General features: G+C 36.4%; 3 protein-coding genes across 4 annotated transcripts in view; 2 read left to right on the top strand and 1 right to left on the bottom strand.

The window, feature by feature from the left end:
* The window catches only part of LOC112560454 (CD109 antigen-like), a 29,003-nt gene that overhangs the window by 205 nt on the left and 8,271 nt on the right, over positions 1-20,527 (top strand). Inside the window, exons 2-23 of the mRNA XM_025232324.1 lie at positions 471-496; positions 946-1,135; positions 1,798-1,868; positions 2,166-2,291; positions 2,762-2,813; positions 2,975-3,059; positions 4,173-4,284; positions 4,608-4,688; positions 4,898-5,041; positions 5,547-5,771; positions 6,235-6,333; positions 6,598-6,660; positions 7,025-7,216; positions 7,540-7,689; positions 8,045-8,143; positions 8,284-8,353; positions 8,728-8,748; positions 9,229-9,258; positions 10,255-10,290; positions 11,348-11,383; positions 12,476-12,548; positions 13,169-13,199. Coding sequence (XP_025088109.1) covers positions 471-496; positions 946-1,135; positions 1,798-1,868; positions 2,166-2,291; positions 2,762-2,813; positions 2,975-3,059; positions 4,173-4,284; positions 4,608-4,688; positions 4,898-5,041; positions 5,547-5,771; positions 6,235-6,333; positions 6,598-6,660; positions 7,025-7,216; positions 7,540-7,689; positions 8,045-8,143; positions 8,284-8,353; positions 8,728-8,748; positions 9,229-9,258; positions 10,255-10,290; positions 11,348-11,383; positions 12,476-12,548; positions 13,169-13,199 — 2,012 coding nt within the window. The remainder of the gene's footprint in view (positions 1-470; positions 497-945; positions 1,136-1,797; positions 1,869-2,165; positions 2,292-2,761; positions 2,814-2,974; positions 3,060-4,172; positions 4,285-4,607; positions 4,689-4,897; positions 5,042-5,546; positions 5,772-6,234; positions 6,334-6,597; positions 6,661-7,024; positions 7,217-7,539; positions 7,690-8,044; positions 8,144-8,283; positions 8,354-8,727; positions 8,749-9,228; positions 9,259-10,254; positions 10,291-11,347; positions 11,384-12,475; positions 12,549-13,168; positions 13,200-20,527) is intronic.
* On the top strand, positions 13,219-14,773 carry LOC112560455. Its single transcript, XM_025232325.1, has 2 exons — positions 13,219-13,438; positions 14,305-14,773. The coding sequence occupies exons 1-2, from the start codon at positions 13,355-13,357 to the stop codon at positions 14,650-14,652; spliced, it is 432 nt and encodes a 143-aa protein (XP_025088110.1). The 5' UTR covers positions 13,219-13,354; the 3' UTR covers positions 14,653-14,773.
* Positions 15,148-20,384, bottom strand: LOC112560456 (UDP-glucose:glycoprotein glucosyltransferase 2-like). Of its 2 annotated transcripts, XM_025232326.1 has the most exons (4): positions 20,250-20,324; positions 19,340-19,449; positions 19,063-19,135; positions 15,148-15,189 (listed from the first exon to the last, which is right to left on the bottom strand). In XM_025232326.1, exons 1-4 carry the CDS (start codon positions 20,307-20,309, stop codon positions 15,163-15,165), a joined length of 270 nt encoding a protein of 89 aa, XP_025088111.1. In that variant the 5' UTR covers positions 20,310-20,324; the 3' UTR covers positions 15,148-15,162. The 2 variants fall into 2 exon arrangements, 1 of the variants encoding a protein (XP_025088111.1); XR_003098535.1 differs by lacking the exons at positions 15,148-15,189; positions 20,250-20,324 and adding an exon at positions 20,325-20,384.

Below are 20,527 nucleotides of genomic sequence, written 5' to 3'. Positions count from 1 at the left end.
TGTTGAATAAGACTGATTTGACTAATGCAGAGTATTGCAGATATTATGTACATAAGGATATTCCGGGGAATTCAAAGTAGATTATGCTTGCTAAGCATCTTCTTAGTGCCAAAGACTGCTGTCACATGTCTGGTTTACTTCAATACAGCATACAATAACAGCAGAAAGTAATAATCAAACAGCAAAATACATAAAAGAAGGAGAGAGGGTACACATTACTCAAAGTGTCATTTTCACTAAAATATGATATGACCATGTTTAACTGGTTTTAATGAGAAATGAAATATTTACATGGATATAAATTAATACTTTAAAAATTAGGGACTATACGTGTATATATTTTATAAATACTATACACATTTTTAATTATGTTAAAAATCAGAGCCATTACCTATACGAAGGCAACCAGTCTTATTAAAACTTTGACTGACAACAGCGTGTCTCTAACACACTTTGAACTGTTATTCTAGGTCGCCCCACTGTCATTGATCTGCCAGTAAGTAATTTTACTTTTCTGGTACTTGTTTTGAATACAGTTAATATCATAAAAGGTATTGTTACTATTTGTGGCCTTTGCTATGTATCCAATTTATATAATAATAGTGAAGTACGATATTTCAGTAACTAGAAGCAGTCTGGTTTATAACGCATGGAAAGTTTTAGCATCCTGTTTTGAAAAGGTCTATCGAGCGTGTATTTTGTAGGTTAAATAATTATAGTCTTAAATCACTAGAAATAAATCAAATAAATTCATTATTGATTACGTGTCAGTTACCAAGATGGGGTTTCATGCTGTCTGGGAAGTCAAACACAAAGGCTATACAAACTAAAACCAATCTATTGCAAGATGTAATTAGCAATTGTACTGAAATATTAGGTTAACAAAAAAAAAAAATTGACAAGTAAAACTTATGCCCCAGCAATGATTGCTTCACTTGATTACAGGTACCATCCAACTTGGAGTCAGGCTTGTTCAATTGGGAAGTGGTGTGCAATGATTGTTCATTCCCAGACCCTCTCTGTCACACGTGCAGTGACCACTCCACAAGGGTGTACGGCGGGATGGCAATAGTTTATGATGCCACCACCATTCTAGTGCAGACAGACAAAGCTATTTATATGCCCGGGCAAATTGGTAAGTTGAAAAGATAATATCTGTATAATAATAATAAATGCAAAATGCCTAAAAGCGCATACTCACTACTCAGGGCAAGCTCTTAGTGCTTAAGACCGAGAACGAAACATGGACAGCAGACGAGGGACAGGAAAACAACTAACATACGAACTATAAAAGAATATACTACAGTACTAATATAGAATAAAATCAAATACAACTTGAAGCAAACTCTGGTCTTTTATATATTTTCTGAAAATTTATAAGATTTATTTCAGCATCTTTATGCAGCTAACCGTTTCCTTCAAGTCTCAAGACTTCAATTGTTTCAATATTTTAAAGGAGTATAATTTTTATTTCCTTAAGTTGTGCAGATACAAAGATTCTCTCCATATATAATATGAAATTAGTAGTGATGTTAAATGTGTAGAATAGCTTAGGTATTACAGTTATTTATAATTAAAAAAGCAAAGATATAGCTTATACACTGGACTCAAAGTAGCTAATTAGGCTGCTAACTGGTTAGCTGGTTCGTCCTTCGGTCCTTGGTGCAACGGGTGGGTAACAAATGGTAAGAAATAACACTTATCTAAACGACATCTTCTCCGTAGAAGTAAGTGATCAACCAACTGACATCAATCATCGAAGAAAATATCTGGATAACCTATACAATGTTTTTACAGTTCACTACAGAGTTTTTGCAGTGTATCAAGACCTAAGAATGTACACGGGATCTTTCCAGGTTGAAGTCGAAGTAAGAAATTCGTCGAATTGTTATTTACATTCAGCTATTTCCCTAAGTCTATATACATTTTGTTGCGTAACCATGGTTGAAAAAAAAACTGTATTAAAATTATACTCTCCCTCATCTTACTTCCTTCTCTTATAAATCAAAATCTTCATGATAATCGTATCTACAGAAAGACATTAACATCATAAACTAGTTTTCTTTACCAAATGCTGCTAGAGGCTGTAATTAGTACATAGCATTAACATAAATAAATTTTAATAAAAGTAAGATACCAGTACTGAGCTTGATGTTTCTTTACAGGACCCCAATGGAAACAAGATTCAGCAACTTTTCCAAGTGGTTGGTTTACAAGGTGTTGTGGAAGGCAGTCTGGCACTGGCCGATCAAACCGTGTTTGGTGACTGGAAAATCACTGCGCAAATCCAGGTTATTAAAAAAATAGTTCGTCACGAAAATTTCATCAAAGAATAAAATAAACTGAAAAAAGTAAACTGCACAACATTCAGCAATGCAGATTAAAGTATTATATGAAAAATACTTTCGCTTACTGCAGCTTTGGAATTTATATTTGAACATTCATCAAAGAAAGAAATATTGTAGGAAGCGTATTTTTGCTGAGAAAAGTGTGTGATTTGTAGTTGCAGAACCAGATTCCAGCGTATTTGTAGAGGAATGTCTGGCTAGTAAGATAACAGCAGACAGAATATGTAGTTGCTGACAGTTCTTTGCGATATTAACATTTTTTTTATTATGGAAAATCCATCTCTACACAAACCGAAAAGGAAGTAAGCTCAATTTTGTTGATCTTTGAGGAAGCTTGAGAGTCGTGTGTCAATGATAGAACTTAGCTCATCGGCATTGAGAACACTAACTATAGATGTTTATCTATCTTGCAGACATTCTCCAGAGAAAATTTCTTCTCCAAGAAGTTCACAGTGGCAGAATACTGTAAGTAGTAGCACATTCAGACCAAACCATTAAAATAAGATTACTAAATCGAGTAAGGTATCGTGCTGAGAATCCATGTTTATCAGACCGGGATCGCGGTCTTTGAGCATGGTATTACTGAATTTTGTTTTCACTCCCGCACATGATGTTTATGTTTCCAGCTTTGCCAAGGTTCGAGGTGAAGGTCAATATTCCGTCGTATGCGTTAACGTCTGACGAATACCTGACAGGATCAATCAAAGCCAGGTGAGCTTGCCGAATTTACCACTTTCTGGACATCTCAACAGGTGGAGATCGTTTAGCTAGTATATGGACTTAAATTTTTTTTAACTTCGTGAATAATTGAAAACATTAAGTCAGAGAAAGAAGAGGCAACCAGACTGCGGTTAAAGGACTAATTGTTGATGTGTGTGTGTGTGGGGAGGTAATTCACTTATTAAAAAATTGCACTTCATTAATATTTAAATAAATGCACATGTTGATTTATTATTTCACACTTACAAGTTTGTAATTTCTGTACTTGTCATGTTTATCATGACTTTGGTATCCTCTTTGGTTTGATGCTTGGTACGGAGATCAGTATATTTGTCAACTACCCTAACATAGCAAGCAGCGAGTACCGCTCCCATCTACTTATATTAGATACATGCTGTGGTAATTGCAGGGATTTAAAATGCATACTTCATAAATTCCTAGAGAGACATTTCTAACATACTATTTCCTAGCATGGTCAGGCAGCAGCAAAGTCATCAGACCTCTGTAGCAGTCTAACGAACTAAGCAAGGCTTTTCTTGCCGTTATATGCTTGAAGTAAGACAGGGCTGCCTACGTAACCTAACCGGACATTTTTTTGTTTGTTGCTAAATTTGTGGACTTTGATGTCCGGACTTTTGTTCACACCTCGGTTTTTGATTGTCTCGCTACATTCACCAGTTCCCAAAGAACAAAGAATGTGTCAGCCTACTTTTTTTTCGTGTGCTAGACTGCGACGATGGACTCTTAAAATTAGGTAAAATCCAGGATGAAGCGACAGTGTAGAAGTACAGAATATGTGAAAGGGTCTGTAAACAGAAACCTTAGTCGTTATCAGAGATCACATTTCTTGTACCAGAGAGTAAAAAGTTATCTCAGAAAGACATTACTTGCAGAGCGGTCCCTGAAGAATTGAGATGACAGGAACTGTGTAGATATAGGCATGCATATAGGTTACCGTTAGGAAATGTGAGTAGACAAATCATAACAGTTTCATAATAAATTAAATTGGTGATACCTACAACAAAATCATAAAAATTCCAGAAGTACATAATTAATGTAAGTAAAAATTCTGTAAGTAATCCTTGGATTACCTACCGCCCTCAGCTACACATTTGGACAGCCTGTGAAGGGAATGGTGGAGCTGCATGTGTCGTCCACGGAAGAGACCTACAGCAGCTGCCGCAGCCAACCACTCTTCTTACAGATGGCGTTTGATGTAAGTAGTCATAAACACTTTATTAACATAAACACCAGTGATTTCAAGGGCTCACACTCTGGGAATCAGAGTAAAATTTCCTTCTCTTGAAGTGGAGAATTCATAGGAAGGCAGTGCATATTAAATATGCATAAGTACATAACTTTTTTGTATACACGTATTATTTAGTCAGTGCTGCGTTGAGTTGGGTTTGTCAAACTTCACCGTTACATTTACGTTTCTTTTGCGAACTATTTATGAAAACAATGAATATTGACAAATGAAAATTAAAAGAAAGTGTTTGTGGGAGATATAAAATATGGAAGTATCCCCCTTTTGTGCAGATCGATGGCGAGGCAAAGTTCTCAGTCCCAAACGTCGACATCCGTCGGTTCATGAGCACTACTGAAGGATCTCAGGTCACGGTAAGTTAATTAAAAAAAACTATTTCAGACTGACCTTAATTGTAGTCATAGCGTGCGGTGAACTATATCGTCACTACCTATGTGACAATGATAACAAGGGGAGAAAGACACAAAGACAGAGAAAAAGAAAGAATAAAATGGGACAAATGTTATTGATGAAAACTTTCACCGTGTCTCTGTTCCTGAGCTACCAAGATAATGATGTGCAGGTCAAGGCCATCGTGAAGGAATCTCGGACAGACGTGCACCTGGAGGGCTCGACCAATGTGACGTATCGAGACTCACCTTACAAAGTGAAAATACTCGACAACACACCCAGCGTGTTCAAGCCAGGCCTGCCCTTCAGTGTCTTTGTAAGTTTTGGGTTTCTGGAGACGACCAAAATCTCTGCATCCATCCACTTATTGCATTTGTATTGTTCTACTCTTAAACAAAACCATTGGAGGCTATTTACCTCCCACTCGTGGCAACAAGAAATTCTTTCAATAGATTAAGCTATCAATGTATTGTATTTTTACATATTGTGCTAGTCTTTAAGCCATGGGGCAAAGGAAGGTCTGTTAATCTGGTTTATGAAACACAAACAAAATATAGGAAAATTTTCTCTGTCGCTTCATTTTCCGAAGGCCTCCGTCGATGCTCCAAAAGTTTGTACCGTATATGCTTGTACAAGGTGCAGAAAAGATTATTTACCTGACACACGTGTACACTTGCGAACAGGACCAACAATCGACAAGGTGGGTGGGCCACTTAAAAGTATTCCTCCTCTAGTCCGTTTTATAGGGGGCAGGGAACTTTTAAATGGCCCACCCACCTTGCAGATAGTTGGGTGACCTATGAGAACATGGCATCTTTCAGGTGAAAGTCTCCATGCAGGACGACAGTCCTGTTCTCGGCGAGAACTCCGTTACGGTGCTCGGTATAGGAACCTACTCCATCCCTGTCAGCAACAGCTACCTGTATGGAACAAACCAGTTCACAGGCAGCTACCCTCTGGGTGTCAGAACCATTGATGTGCCGCCATCAGGTGTAGTCACAGTCGACGTGGACATACCATTCAACGTTTCTGAAATCAAAGTTATTGTATGTGTAAAAAGCAGTTATTTGTATAATTACGAACTGATCAAACTTCTTACTTTCATTCTTTACAGTCATTTTAGATAATCTAGGGCTATTTTGTTTACTCTTTCTCGATTTTCAATCACTATTTTCTCTCTCTTGTATTTAAGTGTTGTGTTTTTATTTTATTGCTGTATTTTATACTATACCGTTGCGTTATTCTCTCTATGATATTTTAAAAATACATTTAATTTCTTTTATACGATGGAGTGACATGATCACGCAAGATGATTTTCTGAAAGATATTTCTGTGTAAAACAGTTTGAGCGACAACATTACAGGCAATTTCTAATTCATCAGAACAGATTAGCTTGTTTGTTATTTGCCAAAAAAGGAAATAATTAAGTTTGATTTTTTGTAACTTATAATAAGCCTTGTAGGTAAGATATTTATGAGCATTGATGTAAGCGAGTAACTGAATTTCCAGGTTTACTTCAAAGATCTCAGCGCTGTACAGACCGCCAGCAAACTGTACTCCCCAAGCAACAACTACTTACAACTGACAGTCCTCGACCAGTACCTTAAGGTTGGCCTCCCCTCTTTTGTTACCCGTGTTAAAGTTTTTGGGAATCATATTCATAAAGCGAGGTATAAGTCATTACCTTGGGCAAAATTGGGAAATAAAGGAAAGATAGGCCTCCATAGCTACGAAGGACTGCCTAGACCAGGGGAATATTTTTTTCTGTTTTCTAAAGTGTTGAACCACTCACGCAGAAAAGTCTTTTATCTCTGAGACGGACGAACGAACTTTGATCCGTAATATGGACAAGTGTTGTTTTTGTTTTCACAGAGCGGACAAACAGTTCACGTGCGGGCACAAGCCACAGAAAACATTGGCGATCTGCGGTACGAGGTAAAGTATTTCCTCGATGTAAACACGAGAATTAAATGTAGTTTCAGAAATATTAGTTAAACACGTGGCAGACCTATTAAAGTTTTCAATATTAATGAAAATAACAACAACAACAATAATAATAAATGTTCTGTATTCAAAGTATGTCGATTTTTAAAAGAACGACCTTAGGGAAAAAATACATATTTTTAAAAGAAACGTGTTTAAAACAGATTAATATCTCAACAGTCTATATATAATCTTCCCTGCATTTGTGTCAACATTATTTTACGAATCAGAACAACGATTGCACTTTTTGATACTTTGCATCAGCTGACCATGCAAGCACTGATTCTAGCCACGCTGACATTGTTTGTGCCTTAAGATTTTGTCCAGAGGTGTAGTCTGTGGATCCGGGGTTGTCAACGCAAACAACCAGACCGAAGTGACCTTTGGCATTCCACTGACCTTTAAAATGGCGCCCACCACACACATGACAGCTTATTACATGCATGCGGAGAGAGAAGTAGTGGCCGACAGCATTGCTTTCAACGTCGACGGAATCTTCGAGAACGAGGTACGACAGTTAGCTCCTCCCTTTTTAATTTTTTTATATATATATCAGTCTGGTTTGTGTGTGTGTGTGGGTATCACATGTTGTGATTCCGGTAGACGTAACAGAAATTAGAGATTTTGCACGTTTAAATAAATTAAAATAATTTAAAATAAATTTAGAAAAGTTTTAAAATGTTTGCACTTAGTTTTTAGTGTTTAGGAACGAATGATATTCTCCTCAGTGCGAGTGTTGAGAAGTGAGTGGCAGTTCAAACTTTGGACATAACAACAGAAGGTTTATCTTTTACTGACCTTTTTATCTTTTTATCATGACCCACATGTAAGGTCTCCTTGGAAATGAGTGTGAACAGAACCGAGCCTCACACGGACCTGGAAGTGTATGTCACAGCCGACCCTAACTCTGTGGTGCACTTGCTTGCTGTGGACCAAAGTGTTCTGCTGATTAAGACAGGAAATGATGTCACCCCTGCCCAGGTCTGAAGTGTCTCACAAAAGATTATAGCATCAGTTATCTGTAGAGTCAGAGTGAACCTTGTCATAAATTGCCAAGATAATGATAATGATTGATTGATAACAGATTGGTAATGGTTTCATGTATGATGAAGGATTGATGATTGATGATTGGAGTGGAAGCAGCAAATAAGACAACAGCAGGGTCTGTTTTTCATCAGCTGCTGCTTACTATGCGACGATGTCATCGCTTTGGAACTAAAAATAAAGATGAGATGTGCATATCCGTTCATGTCAGCAGAACCGAGTGTAATGCAGGCAGACATTGGGGAATATTGTCTTGTGCTCTCCACTAATTTAAAAATGTTTATATCCACAGGTAAAAGACGGGGTTGCCAAACAAGATGTAGGGTCAAAACCTTCGGATTCAGCATTTGCTCTCTCTTTAAGCACAACAAACACACGTGCAACTTTACAGGTAAATGTTCCACAGGTTTTATTCCGCAAACTCGAGCAGTGAGCCTGAAAGTGTACTTTGTGAACTGCAAAAGATGATTTATAGTAATACTAAAAACAAACCAACCAACCGTAATCTCGACTGGCGTTTGATATTTGCAGGCAGTTGGCCTTGATGTTTATTCCAATATGGATCTTTATACATCTCAGCAACCTACCATCCAGGAACCATGTGAGTAGACGTCAACGAGAGAGAGAGAGAGAGAGAAGAGGGAAATATAAATATAAAATCTCAGTGAAAAGTGTGTGTCTGTGTGTGTGTTGGAGTGGAGGTAGGGCACGTGCACGCATGCGCGCATAACTGTAAACGAAAGACAGTTTAAAAAGTTGATAGAAGGAATTTATTTGAAGGTGTCGCAGGGTTAGTAGCGCTGATAACATCAGGGTTAGGTTAGACGGTTAGTTTGGTACTCCTCCTCTACTCCCATGCTATACTCCTGTACTCTTACATTCTTTCAAAATTGTAATATAATTTAGTTGTAACTGATAGATATATATTTTAATTTAGTATTTTTGAAAATTGACTGTCGCTTTTTTGACATGCAGATGATTCAACAATCTACGGACGTGAGTAGCTTTCAGAGTGATGTGAAGTAATGTATATTCCTGATACAAAATTTATTTACTAAAGCTTTGAAAATTGATAGACTGATAGCTGCCGACTGCAGCGTCTACTTAATTATAATTAACTTTAAAAAAGGCAGCCGGTAAAGCTTTAGACACCATTGTATCCATCTGTTCAGAATATTTTCAAAAATTCGTGTAAATGTGGAACATCACAAACAAAGCAACCCCGTCTTTTACCTGTGGATATAAACATTTTCTCTCTGAGGACCGTAGGTAGAAGTTAAAATATATCAGAAGTATTATTATGAGTAACTGCCGTTTTGTTTAGATGGAAGCAGACAACTTCACAGGTAGCTGCTAAAATTATTTAAAATGAAAATCTTTCCAAGCCTAGCATTTTACATTCACACAAGCAATATTACTTATTGCTATCGTGCTCCTTTTGAACAGCAAATAGCAATAATTTTGGATTTGTTACAGCTCCAATTTTAGCCGTGAAGCCTACAGATGGTAAGTACAGTAGAAAACAACGTTGATTAAATATTTAACGGGCTTAGGGGATCGGTGTTGGAAGCCAAAGGTTCGTATACTAACCGGTTCGAAACCCGTGTAAGACAGCGTTGTTTCCAGCTGGCAGCTGTGCGTGGCTACCTGATTCCACAGAGGGTTGTCCAAGGTAAGGCAGCGAGAGAGGAGGAGATGGGCACCACCCTTATAGAAGCGATCAGTAAGATCCAGGGATTTCCTTCGTTTATTTCTGATACTCATCCTAAACAGAGACATTATCAGCGTCTGGAATCAAATGTCTGCGTATCTCTTAATACTTTAACTATAACACAAAGGCCTTCAATACCCGGGGTGATATTTACGTTTGGTCTCGAGTGAAGTATATTCATAACTTTAATGTTAAAATGAAGTTATATGTAAATGCGAGAAAGAAGCGAAATTCCTCACATCAGTAAATTAAAATGCTTATTAAAATAAACTAAACGTTCAAACGCGAGCCTACACTCAGTCTTCTACTCTCACACAGCGTTCTTTAAATTCTTGAAACAGGACCTCGGTTCAAAAGAACTGAAATACAACCTGTGGTCAGTTCATTAGAATGTGTGTTTCTAAATAAATAAAGGAAATTCATACTGAAAAGTTCTTTGGCACTTTGTTGTTATGATAAACAAGTGGAATTTACTTAGCAATACATCTTTATCGGGAAAGTCGTAACAAGGGGACAAAAATTATTTAAAAAATATTCAGTAATGAGTGTAATTATTTCTGACTTTGTGCTCATCTTGGTGGCTTAAAATAGAGGACAGTGGTTTTAGCCTTTAACCACATACCTACTGCATGAGTTAAATGAGCAGTAAAGTGTGTTTCTGATGTTTTGAAAAAGATTTCCATTGAGAGTAAAATCAGAATAAGTAAAAGTAGAATATCTACTTTCATGAAATTCTCTTAAAATGTATATAAAGATATACATTTCTTTGTGAATATGCTTACTGTTTACAGGGCCAATAGCATACCCACCTTCTTATACAGGAGAAAGTAAGTTTTAATCTTCTAAGTTTCCATTATCCTTTAGTATAATATTTGCTTATTTCAAACTTTGAAGATGAAATAGGCTAAACTTGATAATGTTTTATGCCCTACCTAAAGTCAGCAGGAAAACAGAGAAATGTTATCAGTGTGTGGAATAAAATTGTCTGCGGATTTCTAAATGCTTCAACTTTTACACAAACGCTTTCAGAACCCGGGATGAAATTTACGTTTGGTCTCGAATAAAAAATGATCATAACTTTGATTTTAAAATGCTTCACATTTGAACATATCAATCACTAGTCTAGGGAGCCTTGTCTTTATTCAATATGCCCAGAAACTAGGTAATTATAGAGATAATTATCTATAATAATATACTCGGCATAAAAGCAGTACTTCTTGTTTATAACTTATTTTTTATTTTTTCATGATCGGATATAAGACAACCGATTTCACATAATAAAATAATCAGTCAACCATGACATTTTTGGCACGACAGCTTTCGTGCTCCACAATTGTTTGATAGACTAAGTTGTAACTGCAGTTGACATGCAGTTTGTGTCTGTGTGTTCATCACTGACTGAGCTTTAGTTGTTGTTGGTTTTTTTTATTTTTGTAACTGACTGTAGGACTCGTATTCTTCAACGGTTCTTCGGGGTGTAGTCAGCCAACCATTACTTTCTCATCCTCAGCATTCAGTACTCACGGCAACCACGTGAACCTGTCAATGGAATCTTTTGCTAGCGAGCAGTTGTTTTAATTATGACTGACTTCATTGCACACTACAATTATTCTGCCTTAATTTTACCTTTCTCCAACTCAGTGTTGCATGCATTCGTTTCTGTCTGTCCATCTGTGTTTTTTTATTTTTATTTTTTGTTTTTGTTTTGTAAAGCGCCATGAGCCTGTCCATAGGGCCGGGATATCGCGCTTTACTGCATTATTATTAGTGCTAAAACTGCTAAAATAGTGAACTGTTGTAAAAAAGAAATTTTTAGACATGGGTCATTCAGGCTTCAAAAGAGTTCTGGAAACAATTGATAATAAAGATTATGAATGTTTACAGCGCCATCAGTGTACCCCCCAATGTATACCGCAGAAAGTAAGTTGCTATCTTTTCAAATTTCTTGTCTTATTTTATTTATTTATTGAAACAATTGAATGTCCTGTTGTACCGATGTCTCTTGCTTTGTTTTACTCTCTAGTAGACTAAGTTTCAAGCACTTTAGCTAGCTTGCATGTTGATATGTTTCTGCCTTTGTATCAGAGTAAGAACCAAATAGATATCTAATATGTACATAAGTTAATTGTGAAAAGATGTTCATTATTGAAGTTCCTCAAATGAAACATTTAAAAGAAAATCCCCCCCCCCAACACACACACAAACTAGTCATTTAAACTGCTAGTCTTTTGGTGCATAAAGTGTTTTAGTACCTCCAACGGCTCAACAAGAAACAACAAAATTCTCATACAAAATTTAGTACCAATTGAAATAAGATAAATTTGCATTGTGTGGTAAATATTTTTGACAAAAAAAAAGTCAGCACCAGACTGAATTTTAAAGGACTAGTGGGTTGCAATATTTTTAATGTCTGGGTAAAAATTCAGTGCAAGTTCTTATTTCCACAAATCTGAGTGAATACCCTTCTACCGTTTCCCGAAATACTTGCCTACAAATATCACCATGTATAAGAGGTCTAAATCTTGATGTCATGATAATGACTAATTAACATGTTCCCAGATCTTCCATTGGTTGAGGGCTTGACGAGATATACATATCTATGCACTATCCAGATGTCTGGGTTGTTTTTTTACTTCATTCTACTAATGGTAATGTTTCTATGCTTGCATTTTGGAAGACGGGTATCCAACCAGATTTGTGGAAAATGTATCTTGCCCTGAGATTTGCCCAATCATTAGGAAAAAAAGTTGCATACCCGCCGTCCTTTAAAAAGAAGACAATGTCTATTAGCGGCACGAAAATTCATACTACATCGGTTTCAGAACATTCTGGTTGACAGTATAATTATCTTATTGTTTCCTTTTGCCCAAAGTGCATGCGATTTTCATACTAGATACAGAAATGCCCTCCACAAACATAATTAATAGTCATCGTTCGATAGTAGTGTGAAAGCGAGTGAGAGAGGTTAAGAGGTTAAGAGGTCGGGTTGATTTCGAGGCTGTAACCTTTCAGATAACCTGAAGGAAGTGACTCGAGTACGCAGTCTGTTTCCTGAGACCTGGCTGTGGCTCAACCAGTCAGTCGGGTAGGAGACTGATCCAAAGTTGCAATAACGCTGATGATTTCAAAACATTTTGTTTGACCCATTTTGCATATTGTGAACAACAACATATGAGCTGTAAATGAATCCAGTAAAGCTAAACTGAAGAACATTTTAACAGTTCATTAAACGCGTTTACACCTAAGTTCAAAGGGCGTAGTCAAAATCTGCTTTATTCAAATAAGTAGTCAAGAGTTTAGTAAAGAGTTTAAGGCAGCTGTGGATATACAGACCAATGCATGCATAAAAAAACACTGACATATTTTCATAAACCACACCGAAGTTTTCTATAAATATTTAAAAACGGTCATGCTAACTTGACGTCCCATTGTAAATATTCGGTAGATAAGAAAAAAGATTTTTAGACAAGCTATAACGAATTGGAAGATGAAGAATGCGCGCGTGCTGCTTATGATAAAAGTTTTAATGGTGTTTTCAATGATCGTACTCCTTTGTTCTCAGACCTTTTCTAAACGTTTATAAGAAATACTAGTCTGTTCTTTAAAATAAAAAAGAAGCAAAGACGAAGCTAGTATTTTAAGACGAGGAAACTTCATATTCATCTGACTGTGATGCTATGAACATGGTCATTACCTATTCATCAGGGTCAATGGCACAGCAGTGATCAGGACAACGGTACCGGACGCGTATCTTTTTTTCTTGAATAGTGAAGCAACTTCGGAAGCCTTCGGAACTTCGGAAGCCTTCGGAAGCGTGACGTCACACTTCCGAGACGACCATTTGAGTTACAATCCCCGCCAGGTGGGCTAATTTTTTAGTGTGATCTTAAGATGGCATCAACAGGAGTCAACGATCGGGGCTTGCCTGTTATGAATGATCATGCCTGCAGTGAGCAGCAACTTAAATGTGTGCAAGTAAGTGTTAATTTTTATCCCAAGAAATGATGTAAAAATGCAAAGCGCGTGAAAATCGGCCACATGTACGTCGATCACATTTCGACAGCACTGAATTTAAAGTCACACTCTCGCACAAGCAAATAGTAAGAAGATCATATCCCCTCACAAACTTCTTTTGAAATCGGGTTCATACGAGAAAGAGTGAAGAAGATAATATATACTGGCAAAATTTTAATTTAAAAAAATCCGATTTATACTGACTGAACACACAGGCATGCACACACACTCGCACGCATAGGCAATTAAATGGTCTAATCGACCAGACCTATCGGAATATCATACATTTTATAAAGACTAATGTGGAAAACCGAGTGTTTTACTAATTAATATATAAATATTGTGATAAGTTGTAACATCCAAGTATACAATGCATCTTATAATTGTAAAGACAGAATGACGAATACCAATTTGCTGTGAGTCAAATCAAACAGCATGTGTGTGTGTTAAAAGTATTCTGAAGACATAACTAAATGTAAGCATAAGGAAATGTAGTATTATGTACACACAAATATAGAAATATATAAAGAACTTGATTGCAAGGTCATTGACACACATACCCAGATTTCCCCCTTTTCCAGATATTTCACCATTACCAAAATATAAAACGTTTATATATCTTCATTAGGATTGTACAACAAAATATGAATATTAATTATATATCTAAAAGATGTATAAATATCATGATTTAACAGTGGAGATCACAGTCATAACCGCTTTTTAAACAAATAGCTATCAAAATCAGTTACACTTATTTATAACACTTGAATAGCCAAATGCTCTAAAATTACAGACAAAATTCTTATCTCATTATTTTAAATTTCCAGGAGGTTTTACCACATGGCTACAGGTATAGAGTAACGGCATTTGAACCTAAATCTGAGGGAAAATTCAAATGTGAAGTCCGGCTGGCAATATTTAATGCAGATGATGCAAAACTGTGGCTTACGAAATTTCAAGAAAGAAGCAAGGTTACCTTGCGTGCTAGGTCTTGTGTGCCAGCAAAGGAGCGGGGCAAAAATATTTATAAACAATACTTCAGATGCCAGCACAATACCAACCCGGTTTCTGCTACAGCCAACAGCCGTCTTGGTTCCAAGAATTCAAACTGTCCAGCTCTGCTAACAATTGTTGTACGGAGACAGCTTGGAAAATACAGCAGGTACTACTCTTGAAGTGTAAATACTATGATGATCAAAAGAAAGATAATGAATATGGGCAAAGCAGTATGTTAAGTTTACACATATTTTGTCTGTTAATGTTCAAAAACAAAGTAACTACAGTCTGTATGTCATTAATTTTAATACTACTAGCACTCCTCTTGAATTAAGAAATGTTTGTATTGTTTTAGTATGTGCATCCATGTGGATTAAAAAAATGGAACACTTCTTTTGCTCAACACTTACATAGTAAATATGGGGAAGACGACATTTGATCATTGTTGAAGCTGTGATGGGTGTATGGTTATGTAACTTTCATAGCAATGAACAGTCAGTGAGATGTTACATCCTTTTTTGCAGAGCAAAGAACATAGACCCGCTTTTGAAAGATTTCCCTACATGCCTTCAGATTGACACACTCACAATCATAGTCTGTATAGTGCTGATTCTCTACGTCATAGGGATGTAAATGATGAGACAATCGCCAAATTCAAATGGCTTTTTTCAAAGGGCCACTCTCCATCTTCAGCACTTGAAATGCATCAGATGGACCTGCAAATGGAACATGGAGCCAACTATATATATCAGGCTGCTGACAGCTTTTTGTCCTGATGTGCAGTTTGTTACAGGTACTTAACATCTGCAGCTGGTTTATCAATAGAATTAGATGTTCATAGCATTTTTACACATGACTTGACCATAATTTCACCTGTTCTACATAATCCCAAGTCCCTAGTGTTTCTTTACTTGTGTATTCTTATACGTTTACTATACAATTAAAAATAAGTTCACATAAATAAATATGTGCCTTAAGCGTTAGAGCACAGTATAATTGCTAATGTTATACCCTTACAATCAAGGTTTTTGGGTTTATTATATTATAAAATTTTATCAGAAACTGCAATATTGATTTGATGAAGAAATGAGAAGTAAATAGTGCCTAAAATGTCTATGATTTGAACATTGAGCTATTTTTCTTCTATTGTAAGGGTGTTGAATGTCCTTAGTTTGGACAGAGCAAGCATGAAACATGTCAGTTTTTAAAAAATTTTATCTGTGTTTTTATTTTATTCTTGTAGCATACTTCAGCTCTTGTAGTAAAGTCTTTTTTTGATGAGCAAATATCACATGTGTATTTGGTCGATGTAAGGACTAAGCCATTAGGTTAATTAACTTTAATTTATTCCAAACAAAGAAAATAAGACACTCTTTCTTATTTCATTTCTTCCTCTCCCTACATTTCAGGCTGTACAAAAAAGTATTTGATGAGAAATACCCTTCATCCTCTTCAACCTCTTCAGAACAGTTGATTGACAGCCTAGAGACAGCTTGCAGGACATTCAATGCAGAACTAAATGGGGAGTTCTGCAAGGTAAAAGAAACAGCATCAGGGAAGATAGCCATAGCTGTCTGCACTCCCTCATGATGAGAGTGCACACACTGCACCGTGCAAGTGGTGAACTCGTTTTTATGGATGCCTCAGGGGGGTGGACAGGTATGACTTCAGAGTTTTCCTGCTTCTCATCACAGTGTTGCAGGTGACTCCCTTTAGGCTGCCTTATTGTTTCTTCTGAAGCAACAGAAGTAATAACAGATGCCTTGTCACTGTATAAAGAAACTTTTGCCCTCTGATGCTTTTTTTGGAAGGGTAATAGAGGACCTCAGGTGTTCTCACAGATGACAGTAGTGCTGAAAGGCAGAGCCTGCAAGCTGCATTCCCTGAAGGCAACACTTCTTCTTTGTACGTTTCATGTACTTCAGGCCGCTTGGCGCTTCCTCTGGAGGCCCGAAAAAACATACAAAAAGAAAGCAGGCCTCATCTACTGAGCATCATCAAAAAAATGGTTTATGCTCAGAGTGATGATGAAATAGTTAATGTTTATGATAATGCATGTACAGATGATGTTGTTAGGGACAATCCCAAATTCAAACTGTATTTAGAAAAGCAGTTTGAACGAAAAAGTCTATGGGCAGTCACTTTTAGAAAAGACCTTCCTGTGCGTGGAAATAACACAAACAACTACTGTGAAGCAGCTATGCATGTTTTGAAAGATAAAATCTTTTGCCGCACACGTGCCTATAACACTCAGCAGCTGCTTGATTTCTTATTAACACGGCTTCCTGCCTACTATGAAAGGCGGCTGTTGAACCTTGCCAATGGTAGGAGAGATGCTACAGTTAGCAGACGTTATTTATATGGTACAGAAAATATTAAGAGGGAAATGGTTCAGTCTGTAGGAGATTTTATTTTTGAGTTAAAAGTGAGAATGAACATGGTAAGTCATACCAAGTAGACATGAACACAGACATGTGTTCTTGCCAAATAGCATGACAGGTGCACCCTGCAAGCACCAGCATGCTGTCATAAAATTTTTTTAATGTTTCTTCATGTAATATATTTCCTATTAAGGATATCAAAGCAAGGAGACATTTCTTCCAGCTAGCAACTGGACATGTTAATATTCAGGAGGAATGGTTCCAGCCTCTTGTTGATAATCGAGAAGACATCATTGAACCGCATACTTCCAGTACAAATTTGGAAACTGAAGACACAAAATTTGAGACTGACAACAACAACAGGATTGAAGAAATACCGACACATGACTCCGAGGACGAGTTTGACATCCATACCACTAACAGACAGAATGATGATATAATACAACAATTAAAAAAACCATGGACAAACTTTTAAAAGAATAGAAAATAATGACGAACTTTTGCCAGCTGCTGACAGTTTTATTAAAAATTTGAAAAGTTAAGAACCACAAGTGCACTGTCGACAGCACTTTTCAATTTTGGAGAAAACACTGGAGTCTCTTCAGTTGTTCGACGGGGTATTATTCCTGTTCAGCCATCAGCAATTGCCCGTCGAACAACATATGTTGGGGGCGGTGCTTGCAAGTGGCAGAAAACCAATCAATGCAAAATTTTCTAATAATACAAAAAGAGAAATTTATCAGAAAGCTGTCAGCTCCTGCAAGAAAAAAAACAAAGCAGCACACAGTATTAGCCAGTGTGTTAAAAACAATGAAAGCTTAGGGAAATGCCATCATGCAAAGTGATCAACTTTAGGAATAATTTACAGAGTGAAAAATGATAGGCTTTTATAAATATAAATTCTATGTTTCAATAATATAACATAAAACTCGTCCAATTTATTCAACAGTATCGGGTTGTGAAAGCTGGTTTTAGAAGTAGACCTTTTCTTACAGGATATATTTTTTCTTCTTGTGTCTATAAGGGGATTCTGTTGCTGTTTTTTTCTATTTATTAAAAACTTGCCGTTAACATGATAATCAATGGAGAATGTAGTCATGTTCATGGACACGTGTGTGGCAAACGATTTTATCTGTGCTGCTTTATTAAATTATTCATTTTCCTTGATGTGATACTTCATATTTCTGAATCTAGAACTTATGAAAGTAAAATTTATTGTAACACTGTTGTAACTACAGAATTAGAGAAAAAGAAAGATACATGTGGAATGATTTTGACTGTTGTAAAATGTACATCATGTAAAATGGATGTTTATGTAAAAAAAAATGCCATCTAAATAATGTTGGGTATGAACACCTCTCAATACTTCTATGGGAGTTTTCGAAAAGACATGAATTAAATTATTTTGTGAACTCTGCTGAAATAATCCAATCTCCTACAAGTTTAAATATCTGGGTAGCACTAAGAAGATTTTAACAAAACTTATAAGAATAATCTAATTGCCAACATCATAGCAAATTCGGTGAAAAAGAATTCAGATCAAAGTTGTTATTGTGTACATAGTGAACATTTAATTACTTTGTCTTCGTTTACTCTCTGTGTATTATAGTTCTTCAAATATACAGTGCATTCATCACATATTTCATTATTGTGTATAATACAGTTTGTTCTACATGCCCTCTGAGGGTTCTGAATAAACTTTTTTGGACTGTGAGCTTTGAGTATACATGTTTCAGTATGGTTTTACAAATGTCTGACAGAATGAAAGCCAAGGTGGACCAAAAACTGTTTTATGTTATTGTTGACAAATGATAAATCTTTATTTACTAGGGTAACAGAATGAGCAAAAGTTGAGGGTTTTTTATATACATCTAGCCCTGTATGAATATATGAGAAACATATTATACATTTTATATTTAAATGGTTTTTTCCCACTTTTTAGAAAGGAAGCGACTGAAGTTGTTGCTTAGCGCAGCTTTCGCCCTCTGTCTTTCAGTTGAGTTTCAGTTAGTGCATTGCTATACTAAAATTGTCACCTCACTACAACATCAGCCCTTTAGTTTTCCTATGTTTTAAACGTGAACTTTACCTATACCCCTCGATTGCTGAATACTAGCTCCATCGTTTGAAATTACAGATCACTTCGCAAAGGCGTGTCTAACATCAAGAGCCAGTGGTTTCTAATGAGCTCTGGGAAAAAAGACTGACCTGATCAGCATCAACAAATATAATTTTTTTAACGTCAAGTGGAAACAGCACATCCAGAAACAGAATCTTGTAGCTGAAAAACAAGAGCAGAGTGGAAATAAAAATAAACTAGATTGTGTGTGTTGGGGGGTACATGCATGTGTGAGAGAATATGTGTCAATGGGTTTATTTTGTGTGTGTGTGTGTGTGTGTGCTTTCTCATATGCATGTTCTTGGCTGGATGTATTTAAAGTGCTGATCATAATATGTCTAAGATAAGACTGATGTCAATGCTTACCCCCATATGACACGCTGTTTCTCTTTCTGCTGGTTTAACCACCGTGGCCACTTGTACTGAACAAGTTCATACTCAAAACCATAGTGCTTGGCCATGTGAGGGATGAAGTCCTGATGACAAGTTATGAGCAATTATGCATGCATGAGAATAAAGAATAAAATGTGTTTGCACATACACATCTATGTGTATACACATACACATGCATGCACACACACACTTATATTTATGCTACAGATTTACTCAAGAAGCTTCAATGAGTGCGATTTTTTTCCTTGAGTGTGAAGGTTCAGTTTTCCTTTTATGATAGTTTGAATTGAGAAAAGAAACACACATATAAAAATAAAAATATGTTCTTTCAAAAGCAATAATTATTATTACTGTGTTGATGCAATTTTAAACATCTGTAAGTGTAAAATATGTACATTTCAATATCAAAGTATCATAGTAGAGATTAGGTGTCTATCAATAAGACTAGACTTTTAAGACTATACACAGCTAGATTACATGACTTCTCTCGGCAATCAATAGGTTTTAATGAAAGCCTTGACAGAAAATTGATCATATTAGAGAATGAAAACTGAAAAGAGAACCTCCCTAAGTTTCTGCATTTTTAGCATAGCATAGCATAATCGCATTCGATTGTAGAGGACAGAAAAAACCCCAAGGCCTGTAAAGAGTGATCGAAGGGAAGCAAAAACAAAATACATAAAATGACTAGTTCCACCTAAATTTTAACATTGTTGATCATGTCAAACAAATGGTCGCTTGCAAACACTAGATTATATGGTTTCCATTGTCAATCAATAAGTTTTAATGAAAAGCTTGATAGAAAAGTGATCATATTAGAGAACGAAAAACATTCCAAAGCAAAATAAAAACGATCGCCACCCCAAGTTTCGAACACACCTACTTTCAAACAACAGGCCTCACACCTCACCACTCGACTACAGAGGCGAAGCTTACGAAGCATTGCAATCTAACGTACTTGTAGAAACATCGTCTCGCTTGTGTTGGATGGGCCCTCGTTGATTTTACTTTGACCTGTCATCAGTTTAAGGCCTTGAGCTATTTTGCCTGTCACAATTCACTTTATGCCACCCTTCATAGTATTTAAAAGTTGTACAATTAGCCCCCAGAACAAGTTTCATAGCTTTCAAAGAGTGAAGCGAAGGTTGGCTTAGAAGGGAA

The sequence above is a fragment of the Pomacea canaliculata genome, linkage group LG3 (assembly GCF_003073045.1).
Source record: "Pomacea canaliculata isolate SZHN2017 linkage group LG3, ASM307304v1, whole genome shotgun sequence".
Lineage (NCBI taxonomy): Eukaryota > Metazoa > Mollusca > Gastropoda > Architaenioglossa > Ampullariidae > Pomacea > Pomacea canaliculata.
This window is presented reverse-complemented; position numbering and strand designations above follow the sequence as displayed.

Coding starts and splice junctions, on each gene's coding strand:
- LOC112560455 (XM_025232325.1), top strand. CDS start 13,355: ATGGCATCAACAGGAGTCAACGATCGGGGCTTGCCTGTTATGAATGAT. Junction 13,439..14,304: donor AGCAACTTAAATGTGTGCAA/GTAAGTGTTAAT, acceptor TTAAATTTCCAG/GAGGTTTTACCACATGGCTA.
- LOC112560456 (XM_025232326.1), bottom strand. CDS start 20,309: ATGCTTCGTAAGCTTCGCCTCTGTAGTCGAGTGGTGAGGTGTGAGGCC. Junction 19,136..19,339: donor AAACAGCGTGTCATATGGGG/GTAAGCATTGAC, acceptor CTTGTTTTTCAG/CTACAAGATTCTGTTTCTGG. Junction 15,190..19,062: donor TATTTGTTGATGCTGATCAG/GTCAGTCTTTTT, acceptor TTCCATTTGCAG/GTCCATCTGATGCATTTCAA.